Source organism: Argentina anserina, chromosome 3 (genome assembly GCF_933775445.1).
Source record: "Argentina anserina chromosome 3, drPotAnse1.1, whole genome shotgun sequence".
Lineage (NCBI taxonomy): Eukaryota > Viridiplantae > Streptophyta > Magnoliopsida > Rosales > Rosaceae > Argentina > Argentina anserina.
This window is the reverse complement of record NC_065874.1, coordinates 11,323,305-11,341,784: the sequence shown is the minus strand read 5'-3', so window position 1 is coordinate 11,341,784 and position 18,480 is coordinate 11,323,305. Positions and strand designations below refer to the sequence as shown.

The 18,480-nt window shown below is 38.0% G+C and overlaps 3 protein-coding genes across 6 annotated transcripts; 2 read left to right on the top strand and 1 right to left on the bottom strand.

The window, feature by feature from the left end:
* The first annotated feature begins 561 nt into the window (after nucleotides 1-561).
* Nucleotides 562-3,615, top strand: LOC126786301 (uncharacterized). 2 transcript variants are annotated; one of them, XM_050512078.1, is made up of 8 exons: nucleotides 562-770; nucleotides 1,467-1,504; nucleotides 1,605-1,670; nucleotides 1,781-1,867; nucleotides 1,983-2,017; nucleotides 2,496-2,581; nucleotides 3,213-3,278; nucleotides 3,410-3,615. In XM_050512078.1, the coding sequence occupies exons 1-8, from the start codon at nucleotides 704-706 to the stop codon at nucleotides 3,442-3,444; spliced, it is 480 nt and encodes a 159-aa protein (XP_050368035.1). In that variant the 5' UTR covers nucleotides 562-703; the 3' UTR covers nucleotides 3,445-3,615. The 2 variants fall into 2 exon arrangements, with proteins under 2 accessions (XP_050368035.1, XP_050368036.1); XM_050512079.1 differs by having other exon boundaries at nucleotides 570-770; nucleotides 1,784-1,867.
* A 3,320-nt stretch (nucleotides 3,616-6,935) lies between these two features.
* LOC126785911 (probable E3 ubiquitin-protein ligase ZFP1) lies at nucleotides 6,936-10,923 on the top strand. 3 transcript variants are annotated; one of them, XM_050511588.1, is made up of 7 exons: nucleotides 6,944-7,048; nucleotides 7,311-7,372; nucleotides 8,200-9,058; nucleotides 9,526-9,923; nucleotides 10,028-10,117; nucleotides 10,237-10,404; nucleotides 10,516-10,923. In XM_050511588.1, the coding sequence occupies exons 3-7, from the start codon at nucleotides 8,218-8,220 to the stop codon at nucleotides 10,660-10,662; spliced, it is 1,644 nt and encodes a 547-aa protein (XP_050367545.1). In that variant the 5' UTR covers nucleotides 6,944-7,048; nucleotides 7,311-7,372; nucleotides 8,200-8,217; the 3' UTR covers nucleotides 10,663-10,923. The 3 variants fall into 3 exon arrangements, with proteins under 3 accessions (XP_050367547.1, XP_050367545.1, XP_050367546.1); XM_050511590.1 differs by lacking the exon at nucleotides 7,311-7,372 and having other exon boundaries at nucleotides 6,936-7,048; XM_050511589.1 differs by lacking the exons at nucleotides 6,944-7,048; nucleotides 7,311-7,372 and adding an exon at nucleotides 7,381-8,017.
* Nucleotides 10,924-16,858: 5,935 nt separating this feature from the next.
* Nucleotides 16,859-18,370, bottom strand: LOC126789496 (ras-related protein RABA1f). Its single transcript, XM_050515659.1, has 2 exons — nucleotides 18,015-18,370; nucleotides 16,859-17,517 (listed from the first exon to the last, which is right to left on the bottom strand). The coding sequence occupies exons 1-2, from the start codon at nucleotides 18,230-18,232 to the stop codon at nucleotides 17,085-17,087; spliced, it is 651 nt and encodes a 216-aa protein (XP_050371616.1). The 5' UTR covers nucleotides 18,233-18,370; the 3' UTR covers nucleotides 16,859-17,084.
* Nucleotides 18,371-18,480: the final 110 nt, after the last annotated feature.

Below are 18,480 nucleotides of genomic sequence, written 5' to 3'. Positions count from 1 at the left end.
TGCAACTTTCCATGAATAGAGAATTTGGAATCATGTACTCCCTTTTCGTTCTAGACCCAAAAGTTGCTATAGTCCATAGTCCATACATAAGGTATTAGCATTTTGATGACATTTACGGCATTTTTGTTCTATTTCTTTTAATGATAGGGACAACAAGAAGAATCAAATTTACAACGTTTAACATTCTCTATTCTAAGTTGAGTATCCAAAAACCAAGCACAACGGGGTAACGAATTTACCAAGTTAGTAACAATAATCAATCCATACGTTTCGAGTTCAACCACATGATAAAAGGACACGTTCTTTCTTCGAAAACTCACTTAAAAAGCGCTTCTGATTTTGTAACAAAAACACTTCTTTCGTAGCAAACTCCAAACAAGTTTGAAAATAGTTAATGTTACAAAGAAAATAACTCTAATTTAGGTAAATCAAAGAGAGCTATTGCCTATTGGTAGGTAAAAATACTAGATACCATACAAGTGATAAAACGGATACAAGGGCACAAAAGGCTCATTCGCAGTAGGAATTCCAAGTGCAAAAGCCAAAGCCAGCACAAGTGTTGGAACCAGCAGTAGCAGCTATAAATTTACAAAAGCCCTTAATAAGGTCCCTTCTCACCTTTCCTCCTCCTTGTTCCTCTTCTCCGACCCAACAACCGATCTCTCTCTCTCTCTCTCTCTCTCTCTCATCTCCTGACTCCAATATGGGAAGAGGAAAGTTCAAGGGCAAGCCCACCGGCCACCGCCATTTCTCCACTCACGAAGAGATGGGTATTCACTCATACTTTCTATCTGTTTCTATGTTCTAGCTTTCATGTATATTCACAGTGTTTCAGCTGCTTTGGTGTTTGTCTAGATCTAGATGAATTTGTAACCATTTTTGCGCATTTCTGATTCTGAATTTTGGGTTCCTAATCTGAAAGTTCACAGCTTTTTTGTTATATTGTATTGCTTTAATGGAATTTTGGACAGATAAAAGAGTTCAAGATTGAAACTTTGAGGTTTCTGTCAGTGTTTTGGCTTGAAATTTGGTCTACCCTTGTTCGATAATTGTCTCAAATGATTGAATTCAGCTCGATTGCAATTTTTTTTTTGTAATTTTGAATCAGGATTAGATGATTGAATTCAGTCTGACCCTTTATCCCTCAGTGCTTGAGCTTTGTTTAAAAGTTTCCTTTTTTAATTATCGATTAGAGTCTATACTTTATAACTGGGATAACTTATTCAGCTCTTATGAATTTAAATTTAGTGAGGAAGGCTATGTATATGGTGCCTGAATTTCTCCACTGTGGGAAATTTCTAAACGTAATAACTTTTGAATTTGATAATTTGGTTGTTGGCTAAACAATATAGTTTTGTCCTGTTGAGTTTGGTTATTGGTAAACTTGTTTTGAGCAACTGCTATTATTTGTTATATGCCATGAGCTGACTATCGTTACTTATTGTCTACCCTTCCAATGGTTGCAGTTGCTGGCACCTCTTCTCGTCCCCGTAGTTTTAAAAGGGTAATATTTTGTTCGTCTCTCCCTTGGATGCATGTGTTATTTAAGCTACATGCTGCAATCTAATGTAAGTGTTATAACTGTTATCTTTCTAATATTGTAGGAAGAAGCTGAAGAGGAGGAAGAAGTAGAATCTGAAGAGGAATCATCGTCAGAAGAAGAATCAGAAGTCAGTACACTTTTTCTTTTTTATTCTTTGTTCTTTGTTCTCTTTGATGTCCCTCTTTGTTTATTTGTGACACTATCCAATATCATACTCAAATTTTGGCCATTTGTTAACAGAAGCGGAAGGGAACTCAGGGACTGATAGAAATTGAGAATCCCAATCTAGTGAAGCCAAAGAATGTGAAGGCTAAAAATGTTGATGTAAGCTAATTAAACATTTTTCATAATTATCCAACTTTACCAGTCAGATTTTGAACATAAGAAATTTAATATGCTTTATCCGATACTAATTGACTTTGTGTTTCTCTTCTTGTAGCTTGAAAAAACAACTGAACTTTCCAGGCGTGAAAGGTATGGTATTTTTTCTTTCAAGTGTGCATTCAATATTTATGTACGTTATTATTAGTTGCAATCAACCTTATACAATTACTCTCCACAATAAGCACAGCTACTATCCAATCTATGGGAATGGCCAATAAATTCTGGTTAATCTCAGTGGATAATGAAGTCCATGATAGTCCAAAAGCTGGCTTTCCCCCCAAGCTAATACTACTGTTCTCCAAAGAGAAAAAGAACCATTCTTGCTCAAACTACCAACCTATGAGTAAAATTAGTACAATCCTTGCTGTTTTACTTTTACTAACTGGAATTTCTTTTTTTGTTGTCATGATTCTTGGGTTGGATCTCCCACAGAACTTGACTTTTGTAGTTGGAGTGTTTAGATTTTTCATGAGATGCATAAGTCTTATGACCAATATATTCACATCGGTGTGGTCCTTGGTACTGTTTTCAAGGGTAATTTGTCAGCTTCATGTCTATCTGTTTGCAGGGAGGAAATTGAAAAACAAAAGGCTCATGAGCGATACATGAGGATGCAGGAGCAGGGAAAAACCGAACAGGCCAAGAAAGATCTAGGTAATATGCAATATTGACCAAGTCTAGCTTCTTTTTTTTGACAAATCATTGAATTTTTTCAAGGCAGGCTATAATATGTATACTGAATTTTTTCAATGAGCTTCTAGAGATTCTTGCTTTAAACTTCATAATAGAAGTTTTTTGATGCTATTAGACTTCCTTTAGTGGTTAGAAAAAAGATGCATCTTTCGCCCAGAAAGGGGAGTTAGTCTAGGTGAAGTGAATATTGTTCCACCATCTTGGTATTTGATATATATATTTTGTAGGAATGCAACACAATATCTGAAATTTAGTTGCATGTATACAATTACAGAGTGCACATCATGAGGACGTAGCTTGTACCATTATATCATGGGCCATTAAAGTACACTTAATTTTAACTTGATACCTTTGGTTGAAGATGATGAAAGTTGTGGTTAACTAACTGAACATGCCATCTGAAGTGTATATAATGTTGATTGTGAATACTCTGGTTAACATTAAGATTCAGGATTTTTTTTTTTGGTTTAACATCAAGATTCAGGATACAAATTGTGAATAGAGTTTGTTAAACTTCTTGCCTCAGTAGAGTTTGTTTTGTGCTTCACTCTCTGAACATCGTCTCCTTTTGTGCTATTCTTTGATCTTGCAGAACGTTTAGCCATGATTCGCCAACAAAGGGCAGAGGCCGCTAAGAAGCGAGAAGAGGAGAAGGCTGGTATGCACTCTAATCTTTGTGCCTTACATAAGCAATCATGTTCCTTCTGTTTTTCTCTGTGCTGATTCTTTCTATTCAACTATGGAATTATGATATCTAGACTACTGATAATGATCTATTTTATTTGTCAGCCAAGGACCAGAAGAAAGGCGAGGGACGCAAGTGAAATAAATTATGGGGAAGCCCAGTAGATGACTCTGGGCACCTTTCTCTTATGTTTCTGTATTATCTGTATTTCAAGCTAGCGTACATTTGAAACAATCTATACTTTCTTATTTACATTAGTGTATGAAAATTGTTATTTGTTTCGATATTTTATGGAAATATGGTGTGGGAACATTACTACCATATTGGTAATCTATCTAGACAATGGGGGATTGTTTGGGGTCCGGATGAGCATGGAAGCATATCATTTGTGCCCCTTACTTGTTCAGCTTCCTTTCAGTTGATCTACAAGACTCCAGCGATCATCTGGCAGCCTCACGGTTCAACGATCCTCTGCTTGTGCGACAAATATTCAAGCCGCGGTACTTTCACTCCAAATCCTTGAGAGACTTCACTGGGGGCAACGCCCTCCTATTCTTGGAGGGGTATCCCAATTCTCAACAGGTCGTGGAATTAGGTTGATGATGGCAACTTGGCAATTACGGGATGGTCCTTGTATTGCAATTTGGGTCGGTGCGCCGGAGTCCTGCTACCGAGTTCAGGCCACCTTTTTCTTAGGAGTCCTACTACCTTGGAGGTTTGTTTCAAAACTGCTTGATCTTGCCACTGTTAAATAGAAACAGAGTCGCAACATAGCCTCACTAATCAATCCCCAGGAGGATGCCTTATCTATTTCGCAGATCCCTTTGAGATAAGCTAGCTTGTGGTCGCATTTTTCTGACTAGAGCTATCGGAGGGATGCAAGTGTAAGTTAGTGGAGAAGCATAGTAGACTGACTTGGGTTGCTGCTTATGGTAAAGGACGGCTATAAAAACATATTGCTGGTTATCTATCTATCTGAACAAATAGGGTTTGTTTGAGCCTAGCTTTGAGGTTCCCATGAGCATGGAACCATATCTGTTGTGCCCATTACTTGTTCGACTCACTCTTTGTATCTGCAGAATTTTCAGTTGAGTGGTCCAGACGCAACTCGGTGTGTTTTAGATACCTAAATGCACCCATATGTCTTCGTCATGGTTAGCTTTACATGCATCTTAATGATCTTATACCAATTAGAAGGTTTTGCATCAATATTGTAACCTCACAAAGGAATTAAACACAAAGCCGCCAGCAACTGACCATTGTTATTGATTCTATTAATTCATGGCATTTCCGATCCATTTCAGAGATTTCACATCCTTATTCGAAACAAAGATGTGAGAAAGGAATCCAATAAAGTCGAAGGAGCTGTGGACGGTGACCGTGATACCAAGGAAGGTGCATCACATTTTGGTTCTTTCACTTCTTTGGGGGTTATGTTAAGTGAAAGAATCTAATCAGAACTGACCGACTGTTCGATCAAATTAAACAATGAGCTGGAGAAGGAAGAAGGAAGATACCGCAATGTCTGATATGGATTTGTTTACGCCAGTTTGGCAGCTTCAAGGCTTCTTATTATATCTTGACAACGAATTCTTCTCAAGCCTATACATGCGTTTGTAATTAGTTTTCTTTACCAATTACCATCGTCAATAACGTACTCCACTGCTCAACCTTTTACTTCTCTAGAATCAATGGTAGTCGAACAAGTCTAAGCATTTAAAATAAGGTAACATATCTATCAGACATTGCGGTATTTTTAACAAAATTCTACTACTATAGCAAGCAATCTGGTTTTTTATTTTATGTGTAATAGGTTAGTTGCATAATACTGAGTTTTTTTTATATAAGAAAAGAAATTACAAACTAAATCGCCTAGGGCATCCAAAATTAACAAGATAAAAATAAAGGCATCAGAAGTCTTAAAATGGCACTTGATCAACCCATGATCTCGCATGCAATGTGTGACCGATATTCGCAATATTGTATATTATTGAGTTGATGTCATGAGTTCATGACCATATCCTTTCTTGACAATCATCACCAGAAGTCCAGTACTTTGTTAGGGACTCCAATCTACTGAAGTACCACCCAAGTTCCCCTCTACTCCAATCCTAGTTTTTTGGGTGATCACAGAATGGACCACATGACAAGTTTCTAAAAGCCCCACTTTTTTTAAAATCCAATGAAGAAGAAAATGTAGTTTATTAGTTTCTAACTGTAATTCTATGAATAGAAAGGGGAATATCCTTTTGGCATTTTGAACCTCCAATTTCCTCTTCATCTAATAATCTCTTTCCCACTATTGGATGATGTGAGAGCACAACCTTCATGGGCATTAGCCATGTCGTCAGCATGTGATGACATAATGACACTCTATATATAGAACATTTCATTTGGACTGTAAAATTAGTATCCAAACATGTTTTTATTTTTTTCAAGACTCATTATTGACCCAACACCCAAGACAGAGAAGCACAACAAAAACGTTGTGAACCCTTTTAATGTTTAGGTCAACAAGACTTCTTTGATTATCAATAATAGATAAATAGCTTTCTTGGAAGTGGTTTTTATTGGTCACCAAAGAGTTGATAATTTTCTGTTTGAAAATTATTATAAAGAGAAGTTGATACTGATCCTGTGCCATATACCTAATCCACCTCCCAAGGGTCTACATTAATCCAATACAAGTTGATATAATGACATTGTTCTTAATTTAGAAAATAAAAATGTCATAGTTTTTGTTATCACATGTGCTATAATGGGCCATAATTCAATGCCATGGAGGTGGCGGTGGTGGTAGTAGTCACTTGTCAACTGCGCATGACATATTTTGCTTCTTTATTTTTATTTTTTATGGGTATAGTTACCACAAAAATGTTGATATTTGAAATAATTGAAGAAGCCCTTGATATGTGATTTCTCGCGAAAAACATTATAAAAGGTAGCCTAATGCTTTAATGCATTGGCATTAAAATAATTTTTATATGATTCCATTATGTCATGTTCAATGTTGCGACTATAAATAACCGTTGTTTACATTTGCAAATCTACATGTATGGTATTGAATTGATCATAATGATTACAAACAAGTTGATCATTTTATGATTGATCAAGAACAAGACCAATCATTTTTCATTCTACTCACCTCGATTTTATTCCATAAACATAAAAGGGTAGGAAGTTGAATCCATAAGCTCACTCACAATGCAAGAAGAAAAGAAAAGGGAGTAGCTCCTTAACAGGTGTGCAAACTTGCCTAGTTGCCTACTAGAAAGAGAAAACTGATTAGGCAAGGTGTTGTTGGTTTTGAATATCTAATCCTAACTTGTAAAGAAATCAAAATCCAATCGGGAAATTGCTGGGTATATTTGTTTATTTCAAAGACAACTCACAAAAATCTTGCAAAAACATCTAGTTTTCACAACACATTAGGATAAGCAATGTTAACATTTAGCCAAGTAGCCAACCTGAACAGGCTCAATATCAGACATTGATTAACTGGAAAGAAAAGGAAAAAAAAATAGGAGAAAAATTAAATAACCAAAAAAACAACAAACTTAAACGGTCAGAATTAGAGCCATAAATCCGTATATAAAATAAATATTCTCTCTGTGTGTATTCTATATACAAAAGAACACATGATTGCTCTCTCTCTCTCTCTCAATTATATTTCAAGGCCCAGTTTTTCTCTCTCTCTCTCTTTCTGCCTTGGCGATCCTTCTGATCTCTCTTGCGTTTCATCGGTGAGTTCCTATCCTCTAATATGTCAAAGTATCAAACTTTTTTCATCATCCATTATTGTTTTGCTTAAAGTTTCAACCTTTTTTTTGTGGCCGTTTGAGTTTCTGTGATTTTGGTTTTTGTGGTTTTTATTTCCGATTACAATTTTGATGATTGCCAATAAGAAAACCAAGGTGTCTGAACAGACCCTTTTGGTAGTTTTGGGTGTTGCTTGGAATTAAACCCTGTTTCTGTTTTTTTTGTTTGGTGAATTGTTTTTTGCAGGTTCTGTAGATTTTTTGTTAGAAAGTTTACCCCTTTGCTGAAACTTGTTATGCTATTATAAGGTACATCATTGCATGCTATATTTTTCTCATGGTTGGTTCAATTGGAATGTTTTCTGTAAAACAATTTTGGGATTCTCATGGATATATTGAAAAGTCAAAAGAAACCATAGCAATCCAAAATTTCAATGTGATGATATAGTAATTGAATCTAGAGCAGCGGAGATGTGGGAAAATTTCTCTGAGATGGAACCAAGTTTGTGGAAGTTATCTTGTTAGTGTTACATTGTACGGTCTAAATTTTTCGTTGTTTATCTCCATGATTAAGTTACTTCAGGAGTCATGCAATTACAGACGTTTTGGTTTCTTTTGATACCAGTGACTCCACATTAATTGGCAGTTCATTGAATCGCTTAATTGTTCACCGTGTGTAGCGGCCATTGTTCCCCATTCTATTCTTGTATTAAATTGTAAAGTCCCCGATCGTGAGATCAATAGTTCCATGTACTATGGTGGAATGGTTATATTAGGCATGGGGTAGTCATTTTATGGGCAATGTGACCAGAGCTGAGAGATGACTGGAGGTTGTGCGCATGGCTAGTTTGGGCAAAATCATGGGCATGGTAAATTGGTATTGAAGTGGTTCTGACGGTTCTGTTGAGGTGGTTTGGTCCTTGGAACCAAGTTCTTTTTGTCTTTGGAAAGTTTGTAAGCTCATCTTTTATCTTGTTTTGGTGGTGTTTCATGGCTTTCATTACTTTTTTTTTTTACCAAAACAGAAATTAAAATGGTCAGTTAGTTTTTAATGATTTATTGAGTATATGAAATTATGGCTATAAACCCATCTTGCTCACTTGAATGAATGTAATTAATGTTTTATTTGCGAACAGTTATAATCATTGGTGTCAATGGGGCAAAGAAATATGCTATGCCCTAATCAGATGATGGATTTGGAAATGTATCAACAAGGTGAAGCTTATCTCTGTCCGCCACCCTCCATCCACTTTGGCGGCTCAACCAGTATCCAACAGCCTAATATTCACACACTGGTAACAGCTTCAGGGAGCAGTACTAGTTATGATGCCCAACACATGCCTGAGCGTTATGATAATGCCCCATTCTACGGAATGTCCCGGTACAATGGTCAACATCATCATAATCTTGATTTGGGTGTTGCAACTCCAGCCAACTTTTATTATTCTTACATGACCCCTTCATCTAGCTCTGGGGTGTTACCTGTTCCTATGAATCATGGGGCTGCTGATTCAGTGACTTCTTCTAGCAATTATGGAGTCGTCGGAATTCCTGCAGATGAGCATGGAAGGAATAGTCGGATTATGGATGATCTCAGAGGTCCATGCAAGAGAAAGAATCCCGAATGCCTGCCGGGTAATTTCCAATATTTCAATGGCTCCCCAGGCCCTAGTAGTTCTGTGCCTCCTTTGAATATTAGGCATCCTGAAGGGGTAGCTATAATGGATGCTGTTAACTTTACCGTACCTCCTCCGTTCGTGGGAACTGGTAATCCACCAATTGTGGAAGCTGGACCCCAGATTAGCATGAGGAATCGTTCAGCTACAACTTTGGATTCTGTACCAACATATGACCACAACCATCTGAGTCAAGGAAACTATGTCAGCCAGCACTTTCAGCCGGCTGGAACACTGTGGTTAGACCAACATCTAAGCAGTAATAGTGGAGATGGAAGTGCTTCAGCCTGGAATCAAGTTCCTATTCCTTTTATGCATGGTAAGTGTTGTCTTTTATTTTCATCCGTTATAATTGGATTTCTGTTTGGATTACTGTACATGCTTCGACTTTTGGCTTTTGCTGCTAATTAAAACCAGAAACTTGACTTTTCTATTATAATCTACAAAATCCTATTTAGATAGGCATCCAAGTGAAGTTTATGTACAACATTACCTATGGAAGAACTGGCACTTTGAGCCTGTAAAAGGACCATGTGGCCCATATGTTAGGAAATAACAACCAATCATTTGCGGTGTTATGTAAGTGTGTGAAAGAAATTCATGTTAGATATTTACCACAAACTAAAACAGCCACAGGAAATTAGAAGACAACTACAATTTTGTGCCTGTACTTTCTTGGGTGCTGTTCTTGGCATAATATACAGAAAGCTATTAATATGTTTTGAAATCTAGTAAGAAATGTATGGTACTGTGGTATAATTGGATCTTTTTGTCACTTTCTTACAGGTGGCAATGTCGGTGCAGGTTCCATGGACAGTGTCAACATGGGTATGCAAAGATATCATGATTCATCTAGCAGCAGAAGTTCCTCTATTTTCCGACATCCTCCTCCGCTCAGCCACCGGAATCAAAATCATCACGTAGCTCCACCTCCCATGCAAGGATTGAGAGGCCACAATCTGAATCTTCCCCATGTAACAACAGAACCTTCATATAGATTGCCCTTAAGCTCCTCACGCAGTTCCACCAGGAATCCATCTCAGAATGGTCTGGAGATTGGTCGTAGGCTACCAGGACCCAATCCGCCAACTGGCTTCAGGTTATACAGGCCTCACCAAGGTGTAGTTTCCGAGACAGCTCTAAGGCACCACAACCTTGCGCACTGGAGAGTTCTTGGGGTTGATGTAATTCCTCTCTCTATTTATGCTCTATCTATGCATATGCACATTAGATTATTATAATCACCTTTCCTTTTATGCTTTCTGACTGTTTTGGTGTGTTTATGTAGGAGGGTGTCATATTAGACGTTCCAGAATTCGGCAACTTTGGTGACCAGCACAGGGATATGCGGTTGGACATAGAGGACATGTCCTATGAGGTAAATGCAGTAACTTCTTTATCATAACATGATCAAATGTGTTTAGTTGTACCATTATATAAGTGTTTGTCTATGTAGGTGGTAATTATAATTTTGGTATCCCTCATTTTCAACTGCAGGAGCTTCTTGCATTGGGGGAACAAATTGGCCATGTAAACACTGGGTTGTCGGAGGACAGCATTAGCAAGCAACTAAAGACAAGGAGTTATTTACCATCTGGTTCAGTAATAAATCTGGAAGAAGCTGGATCTCCCGAGACGGAAGTTGATTTTTGCATAATATGTCAGGTAGTTAGGAACTCTCTTATTTTTTTTTCCTTTTCGATCTTTTGTCCATTCTGTGCCCTTTAGGAAGTATATCATGTTGCTATGTTAATCCTTGCCTTTGGGATTTCACAGGATTATTATAAGAACCAAGAGAAGATAGGGATTCTTCATTGTGGACACGAGTATCATGCAGATTGCCTAACGAAGTGGTTGCTTGTGAAAAATGTCTGCCCCATCTGCAAATCCGAAGCACTGATCACAGGGAAGAAGGATGTATAGTAGTGTGGTGGACAAATCGTTGATGATCAAAAGGGATTCTCCCTTTGTTCTTTGACCATTTTGCCTTATGTATTTTGTATATGCTCTCGGATACAGAATATAGCGTCCAGCTCAATCCTTTGTTGGCTTTTCTAAACATTGGTCCTGTCTCTAAGAAACTTGTACAGACTTCTTTTTGTTCATATTTTATTTTATTCTCTCATGATGCTGTAATAACTTACGGTAATTATGTTCATTTGTGACAATTCTTTGATGACCCTATCCAGAATGAAAATTCGATGTCATTTGTTTATTGCTTTTATCTTATTAGTTTTATGTTGCATGACTTATGGAAGGTATCTCATATCATGCCTATCTGTTCCCCAGCCAGAAGCAAAGAACCTACTTTTGGTGATTCATTAGTTTACAATTGTACATGAGATCAACACTTGGTATCAGTTGATAAGTTGTATACATAATTCCTGAGAGATTTTATGTAGCATGGAATATCAACGCACCGGGTAAATAAGCATTCAAATAAGTTGGTGCTTGGGTACTTGGTTCATACAAATAAGCATTTGCCTGGTAAATGGTAATCATATCCATTTAATTTTAACAAGTTTTGGATCGTCATATTCAGGATGAAGTTTTGATATCAGTTACCATCATTACACTTTCTCATTAATCCCATTAATATTATGTTCCATCACAGAAGAGATCGATATGATCTTGCCAGTTAGATTAAGAACTACGCTGGAGTGACTGGACAACTTTGCATAATAAACCATGGATATTTCACTTTCAAAAACATTTCGTGTTACATCAATCAATTATTCAAGAAAAAAAAAAGTTACATAAATCCTTTGATCAACATAATCTTGCAGAATATAACTACATTTCCAACACTTCCTCAAACACACGCCTGAACCATCAACCATCTCGCAAACTTTTGAACACCTGCGTAACTCCAATCGAATTCATATTCTTGGAGGAAAGAGTGTAATTTATTATTTATATATACAATGTCACACCTTTTTCCAAATAATACTCCGGGACGAAAGGATCGTTATCGCCAGACAAGTCGATGAATGCTTCAGAACGAGGTGGGATTTCCATAATGTGAGCGCATCATCGGAGTCAGAATCGGGGAAAGGTAGCAAATCATATTCAGGAGCCTCATGGATTGTAGATTTGTAGGGGTACTCGTTTGTGCTCCCTTGACACGCTCACGCTCTTCCAACATACGCTTTACCTCGTATATGTGTTGTAATTCTGGCCAATATTTGCCATTTATGGTTTAGAGATCCTTCTCCTCCATGATAGGAAGACTGGAGGTTCTTCTTGGGAGAGGAGAAGTGGCACTACTGTTTGGTTCTTCCGCCTTGGTGACATCCCTATTGCCGATGCTCTTGAACTTAAGTAGAAGTTTCTTCAAACCTTTAAACGCTTCTTCAGGCAACTCCCATGTTTTTGCTAGAGGAGAAGTGGCTATCTTCTGTTCCTCCACCTTGGTGCCATCTTTCTTAGCTTGCTTTTAATTCAATTGTTGCACAGATCTCTCCACACTCGACATGATTCGATTAACAAATTGATGGTCCTCAGATATGAACTCAAAATTATTGGATCTTTTTGAAATAGATATACGCTCAAGACTTCTCAAGAACAACAATTTTGGGGAAATATCTTGTAACTTATGTTCTTATTGTCAAGCACAGCTAGATCCTCATTTCCTCAGATAAAGCAACGTGGAGGACTAAACTGAATCAACTCTTATCTAAATACTCTATTATTAGGGCCTTAATCATAGCATAAACATAAGAACAAACAAACTGACCTTAATTAACAATAGATTGGGGATGATGTAGCTTTTATAAGAAGCTTTTACGTACGCTTCCAACTTGGTTTAGGAATTCATTTCCTTTTCGACTTGAGATTAAACCCAAGATAAACCTTTCCATTTCCAACAGGGAGAGATTCAGTCTCAAATATATATACTCACACAACCTTGAGGAAATGTATAAAATACATTCTTCCAACTTGTCTATCTGAAACTTCAAATCATTTTTCTAAATTAAAGAAAACAAGAAAACTTGAATGTAGCAATTACAAACGAGTCTGGAGCTGAAGCTGATCTCTGGGAAAAACCTGTACGACGTGAACTTCTCCACAAAGTCAAGCAGATGGCAACAACCTCAGTCGTTCGAAAGTGCGGCGCCAACCCCACCTTCAACTTCCCCTTTGGCTTTACGCTAGACTACGCTCTACTCACTCACAACTTCATCACTCTTAAACTCGAGCTCTTCTGCAAGGGCTTCGAGTTCGACAAAGATGAGGTCATCGGCACCGTAAACGTCCAGCTCAAGGAGCTCTTCGACTCTTCCGACCCCAAGGACATGAAACTCATCTCACGTCCGGTCACTCCGGAGTGGCGACCCTACGAAAGTAGTTTCAAGGGTGAACTCACCTTCTCTTATAAGTTCGGGGAGGTTAAGACGGTTTACGGTTCTCAGCTGGTGCAACAAAAACAGGAAGAGAAGAAGAACTAGTCAGTAATGGTTTTTGCCGCTGGGTTAATAGCAGGTCTGATGATTGTCCGACTTGGCAATTGTGGTAGTTTTTGGCGCTGGTTCAGCAAAACACACAGATACTTGAGTTGCCGAAAGAAATATTAGGGCAAGGCGAAAAGAAAATAAAGCTTTTTACAATTAATCTTTTTGTATAAATCATGAGAATGATAATTTTGAAACAAGAAATATATATATATATATATATAATCTCTATCCACAATGAAGTTTTACTATGGAATTACATAGTGAAGTTCTAATTTTGGCACACTTTTAAATTTTTTCACCATAAGCGATTCAATATTTAGGTATGCTATTCAAGATCATCTCTACAAAATTTCACCTAATTCGGACATCGTTAAGGTATTGAAATTAGATTAAATCAATGAATGAATTAAAACTGTTAACGTGAACCGTTCGTGTAAAGATAGACTCTATCTCTGCCCATCCATTCTATCTCAATTTTGAAAGCTCAAACCATTGTCAAATTGGGTGAAACTTTGTAGATATGATCTTGAATAACATACATAAATATTGAATCGCTTATAGTGAAAATAATTGACCGAAAAATGTGCCAAAATTAGAGATTCACTCTGGATAGGGACTATATATATATATATATATATCAATTTTTTTCACCATAAGCGATCCAATATTTAGGTATGCTATTCAAGATCATCTCCACAACATTTCAGCCGATTTCATGATCGTTAAGGTATCGCACTAATCAAAACCAATAAACGTATTGAATTTGCCGAACCTAAATCGTTCATATTTTGAGTAGAAAATTGAAATTATGAGTACTTTAATGGTTATGAAATCAGTTGAAATTTTGTGGAAATGATCTATACGTTATTAACTAGATATTTGACGGTGGAGATGTGAAAATTCGATCGACAAGTTAGTTAAAAATGAAAATCCGTACCTTAAGCTAAGATAAAAATCTCCTTATGTGAAAAGCCTTATATATATATAGACACCGGCAGATCTATGTAATGGGCTATCTAGGCTCAGGCCTAGACAAGATTTGAGAAAATATAAAGCTTACATGTACCCATTGTTTAGTTGAGCAGTTTTGGTCCGGTGGCTACTTGTTCATTTAGTTTTCCTCCTTGTTAAGGACCTAAGGTCCAAACATGTTAGATCCTTTGGAAAATAGGTAGACCTGTAACCAGATAGTTTGTCCTTCCTTTCTTGAGTTCTTCTTTATCTTACATTGATGTGTTTTCGCCTTTCTCATTTTCGCATATGTATCCAAAAATTGTGAAAAAAATAAAACACTTATAATTAGCCTAGAGAGGTTTCGGATCTTAGATCCGTATATATATATATACACAATTTCTCAACTGCGGACGTATGCACTGTCCGTACGGTGCAGATTCGGCGATTCCGGCCACTGGCGACACACAACGACGACACCGACCAACACATCCGCACTCTCCTCCTCAAGGTGCTCCTATCTGTATTGGCCGGAGTTACAACGCCAACCTACGGCGGCTGGAGTCTTGAAATCTCCGTGCGGTGCATAGAAATTTAAAATTTCGAGATTCCGGTCAACTCACGCCGGCGCTGCAGGCATAGACATGAGCGCCGGGAGGAGGGGAGTGCGACTGTGCTGGTCGGCGCCGTCATTGCGCGTCGCCAGTGGCTGAAATCGTTGAATCCGCACCGTGCGGACGGTACGGACGTCTGCAGGCGAGAAGCTATATATATATATATACATATAGTCCATATCCAGAGTGAAGCTTCACTTTGAAATTACAGAGTGAAACTTCACTATGAAATTACAGAGTGAAGTTCCAATTTTGGCACACTTTTCGGTCAAATTTTTTCACCATAAGTGATTCAATATTTAAGTATGTTATTCAAGATCATCTCTACAAAGTTTCATTCAATTTGACAATGGTTTGAGCTTTTAAAATTGAGATTTACACGAACGATTCACGTTAACAGTTTTAATTCATTCATTGATTTAATCCAATTTCAATACATTAACGATGTCCGAATTAGGTGAAATTTTGTAGAGATGATCTTGAATAGCATACCTAAATATTAAATCGCTTATGGTGAAAAAATTTGGCCGAAAAGTGTGCCAAAATTGAAACTTCAATCTGTAATTCTACAATGAAGCTTCAAACTGGATAGAGACTATATATATATATATATATATATATATATATATATATATATATAACACAAAAGAATACCACTGTTTGAGTTATAAAATATACTTGAATAATCTTTTTTGAATACTCAAGAATACCATTTTACGACCATAAAATTTTACCAAAGTTGAATTCTCCCAACTTCTTCTCTCTATCTAAAACCTTCAAATCATTCTTAGAAAGAAACAACAATACTTGAAGAATGGAGCAAAGCAGAAATCTGGAGCTGAAGCTGATCTCCTGCAAGGACCTGCAGAACATGTGCACCTTCTCCAAGATGCACGTGTAGGCCGCCATCTGCATCTCTACCGACGTCGACAAAGGCAAGCAAAACCTCAATCGTCCCAAAGTGCGGCACCAACCACATCTTCAACTTCCCCGTCGGCTTTACACTCGACCACCGTGAGTACAATACTCTACTCAGCCAAAACCGCATCGCCCTTGACATCCACCTCTTCTGCACAACTCATCAGCAACAGTGCACATCGTCACCTTGAAAATCCACCTCAAAGAGCTCTTCGACTCTTCCGGCCCCAAGGACATGAAGCTCATCACTCGTCCGGTGTGGCGATCCTACCAACGAAGGTACAAGAGCGAACTCACCTTCTCTTATAAGTTCGAGGAGGTTAAGTCGGTTTACGGTTACCCGCTGGTGCAAGAAAAACCGGAAGAGAAGAAGAACAAGTCTGAGATGGATTTTGCCGCCGGGTTACTAGCAGGTCTGATGATTACCCGTGCTGGCAGTTGTGGTGGTCTTTGATATGGAAATTCGAAGTGTTCGTGTTTTTTATTTTTAAAGAATGAATGTGTCCGTTTTGTGTACTTTGTTTCTTATTGTTTTATATTAAGGGTAAAACAGATTAAGATTCTTGGACTTTTGTAATGAAAAGAATATATTAAGGTCATCCTAATGATTTGTTATTTTTGTTTTGTATAGTCTTGAGAGTACTATCATCGCAAGAATACCACTGTTCTGAGTGTTCTGGGCCAAAACAACCACTTGCAACAAATGCTAAGAGCCTAAGACAGTTTTTCTTAAGTTATCATGAAATTAAATTACGCGCATTCTATGAAAGTTTTGTGTTGCTTTTTGTTCTATCGAACGAAAAAGAGCTGGCCTCCTAAATGAAGTAATTCGATTATGGAGTTGAGATTCTGAATGAGAATTAAGTAAACACCACTATCACCTCATTATTTGATCATTTGGAACTTGAAATTTCAGTAAAGAAATTTGTTAGAAGAATGAAAGAACTCGTTCAACCGTACAGATCACAATAAATAATCGTCATTTTGCGTAGCTGAAACTTAGAAATTAAACCTGTACAATATCATGACTGGTACATGCCTTCTTTGATAGAGAATTCACTTTTTACCGAGATTTTCCAGAAGTTAATCACCATTAAATTTTCCAAAAGTAGAGCAACCAAGCAGAACATAAGAATTGAAAGAATGCAGAAAATGAGAGCACAAATAATCAAGAAATTGACATAAGATAGAAGCTGTGAGATTTCTTTAAGACTCCAAACTTACAAGCCGACCCCAAAACTCAAGCACCGGAAAACACGATCATTACATCAAAAAGTTCAAGAGAAAATCCTCCAGTTGTGAGGTAGAAAACCTCAAACTAAAGGGGCAGCAAAGTGAAAGGACAGCGCATTTGATCTTGACCTATCATCCTTTTTCCTTTTTGGTCATGTTCCCATCACCCTTCTGATTAGGCAGAACAACACCCATCTTTCTTGATGGCTGAAACATCATCCTTGCCTCCAACGTTTATGGTTTGTCCTTTAGGCACGGCTGCAGGATCCTCTCCAACCTCAAGTGCTTTCCGGCTCACAACTTGGTAAATCTGGGTCAAGACTTCACTGAATGCATTCTCAACGTTCATAGACTCAAGTGCCGAAGTCTCCATAAAGAAGGTGTTTTCTCTCTCCGCAAAGGCTTTGGCATCCTCAACAGAAACCGCACGCAGGTGACGCAGGTCGGCCTTGTTGCCCACAAGCATTATCACTATATTGGAGTCTGTGTGATCCCGCAGCTCCTTTAGCCATCTCTCAACATTCTCAAACGTAACATGTCGGGTGACATCATATACAAGTAAAGCACCTACAGCTCCTCTGTAGTATGCGCTCGTTATTGCACGGTACCTTTTGGCAGAACAATACCACTCATTAGTCAAACTCAAACTCCAACAAATCAACATACATAATCGAAAACAAAAATAAATCCATACATCTCTCGACTACTGCTAGTCTGCTACCATATAAGGTTGTACAAACAGAGATACAATACATACACATCAAGTAAAATAACTATGATCCCTCTAAACCTAATTGTATCTAAAATGTTGCAAATCTACTAATTTAAAGAGTTCAAACATAAGGTTTAAGAACGAGCTAGCGTACATTGCGGAATGATATCATTTCCTCCTACATTATAAAAACGACTATTAGAATCCGTCGAAACCTAATCATCTCTCAAATGCTGCTAATCTGCTAGGCTAGTTGCGAACCAATATCATTTCCAAATGCATTAAAAAATGTTTAGGTGATAAACCATTAGAATGAGATTAAATGATATTGATATTATACATGAAAATCACAGCATGAGGATGAGACTAGGTCATAGATCTCGATTGAGTTACCTTTCTTGGCCGGCGGTGTCCCAAATCTGGGCCTTGACGATCTTATCGTCGACGTGGATGCTCCGGGTGGCAAACTCGACGCCGATGGTGGACTTGGACTCGAGGCTGAACTCGTTGCGCGTGAACCTGGACAAGAGGTTGGATTTGCCGACGCCGGAGTCGCCGATCAAGACGACCTTGAAGAGGTAGTCGTAGTCGTCGTCCGACCTGTACGCCATGTCTCCCGCTGATCCCAAATCCGACGGTCTAGATTAGCTCGCCGGGTTCGGATCGCAAAATCCGTGGGCCGTCTGATGATTTATGAGCTGCGAAACCTGGGGCTCCGAGACATGGACGACAAACACAGCGAGATTCGTATGAGAGCGAGAAAGAGAGAGAATGGCGCCGCTCTACAATCTTGTGATGCCAATTATTTATATCATTATATAATAACCACGCCTCTCTGGGCTGGGCCCGCCAAATTTAT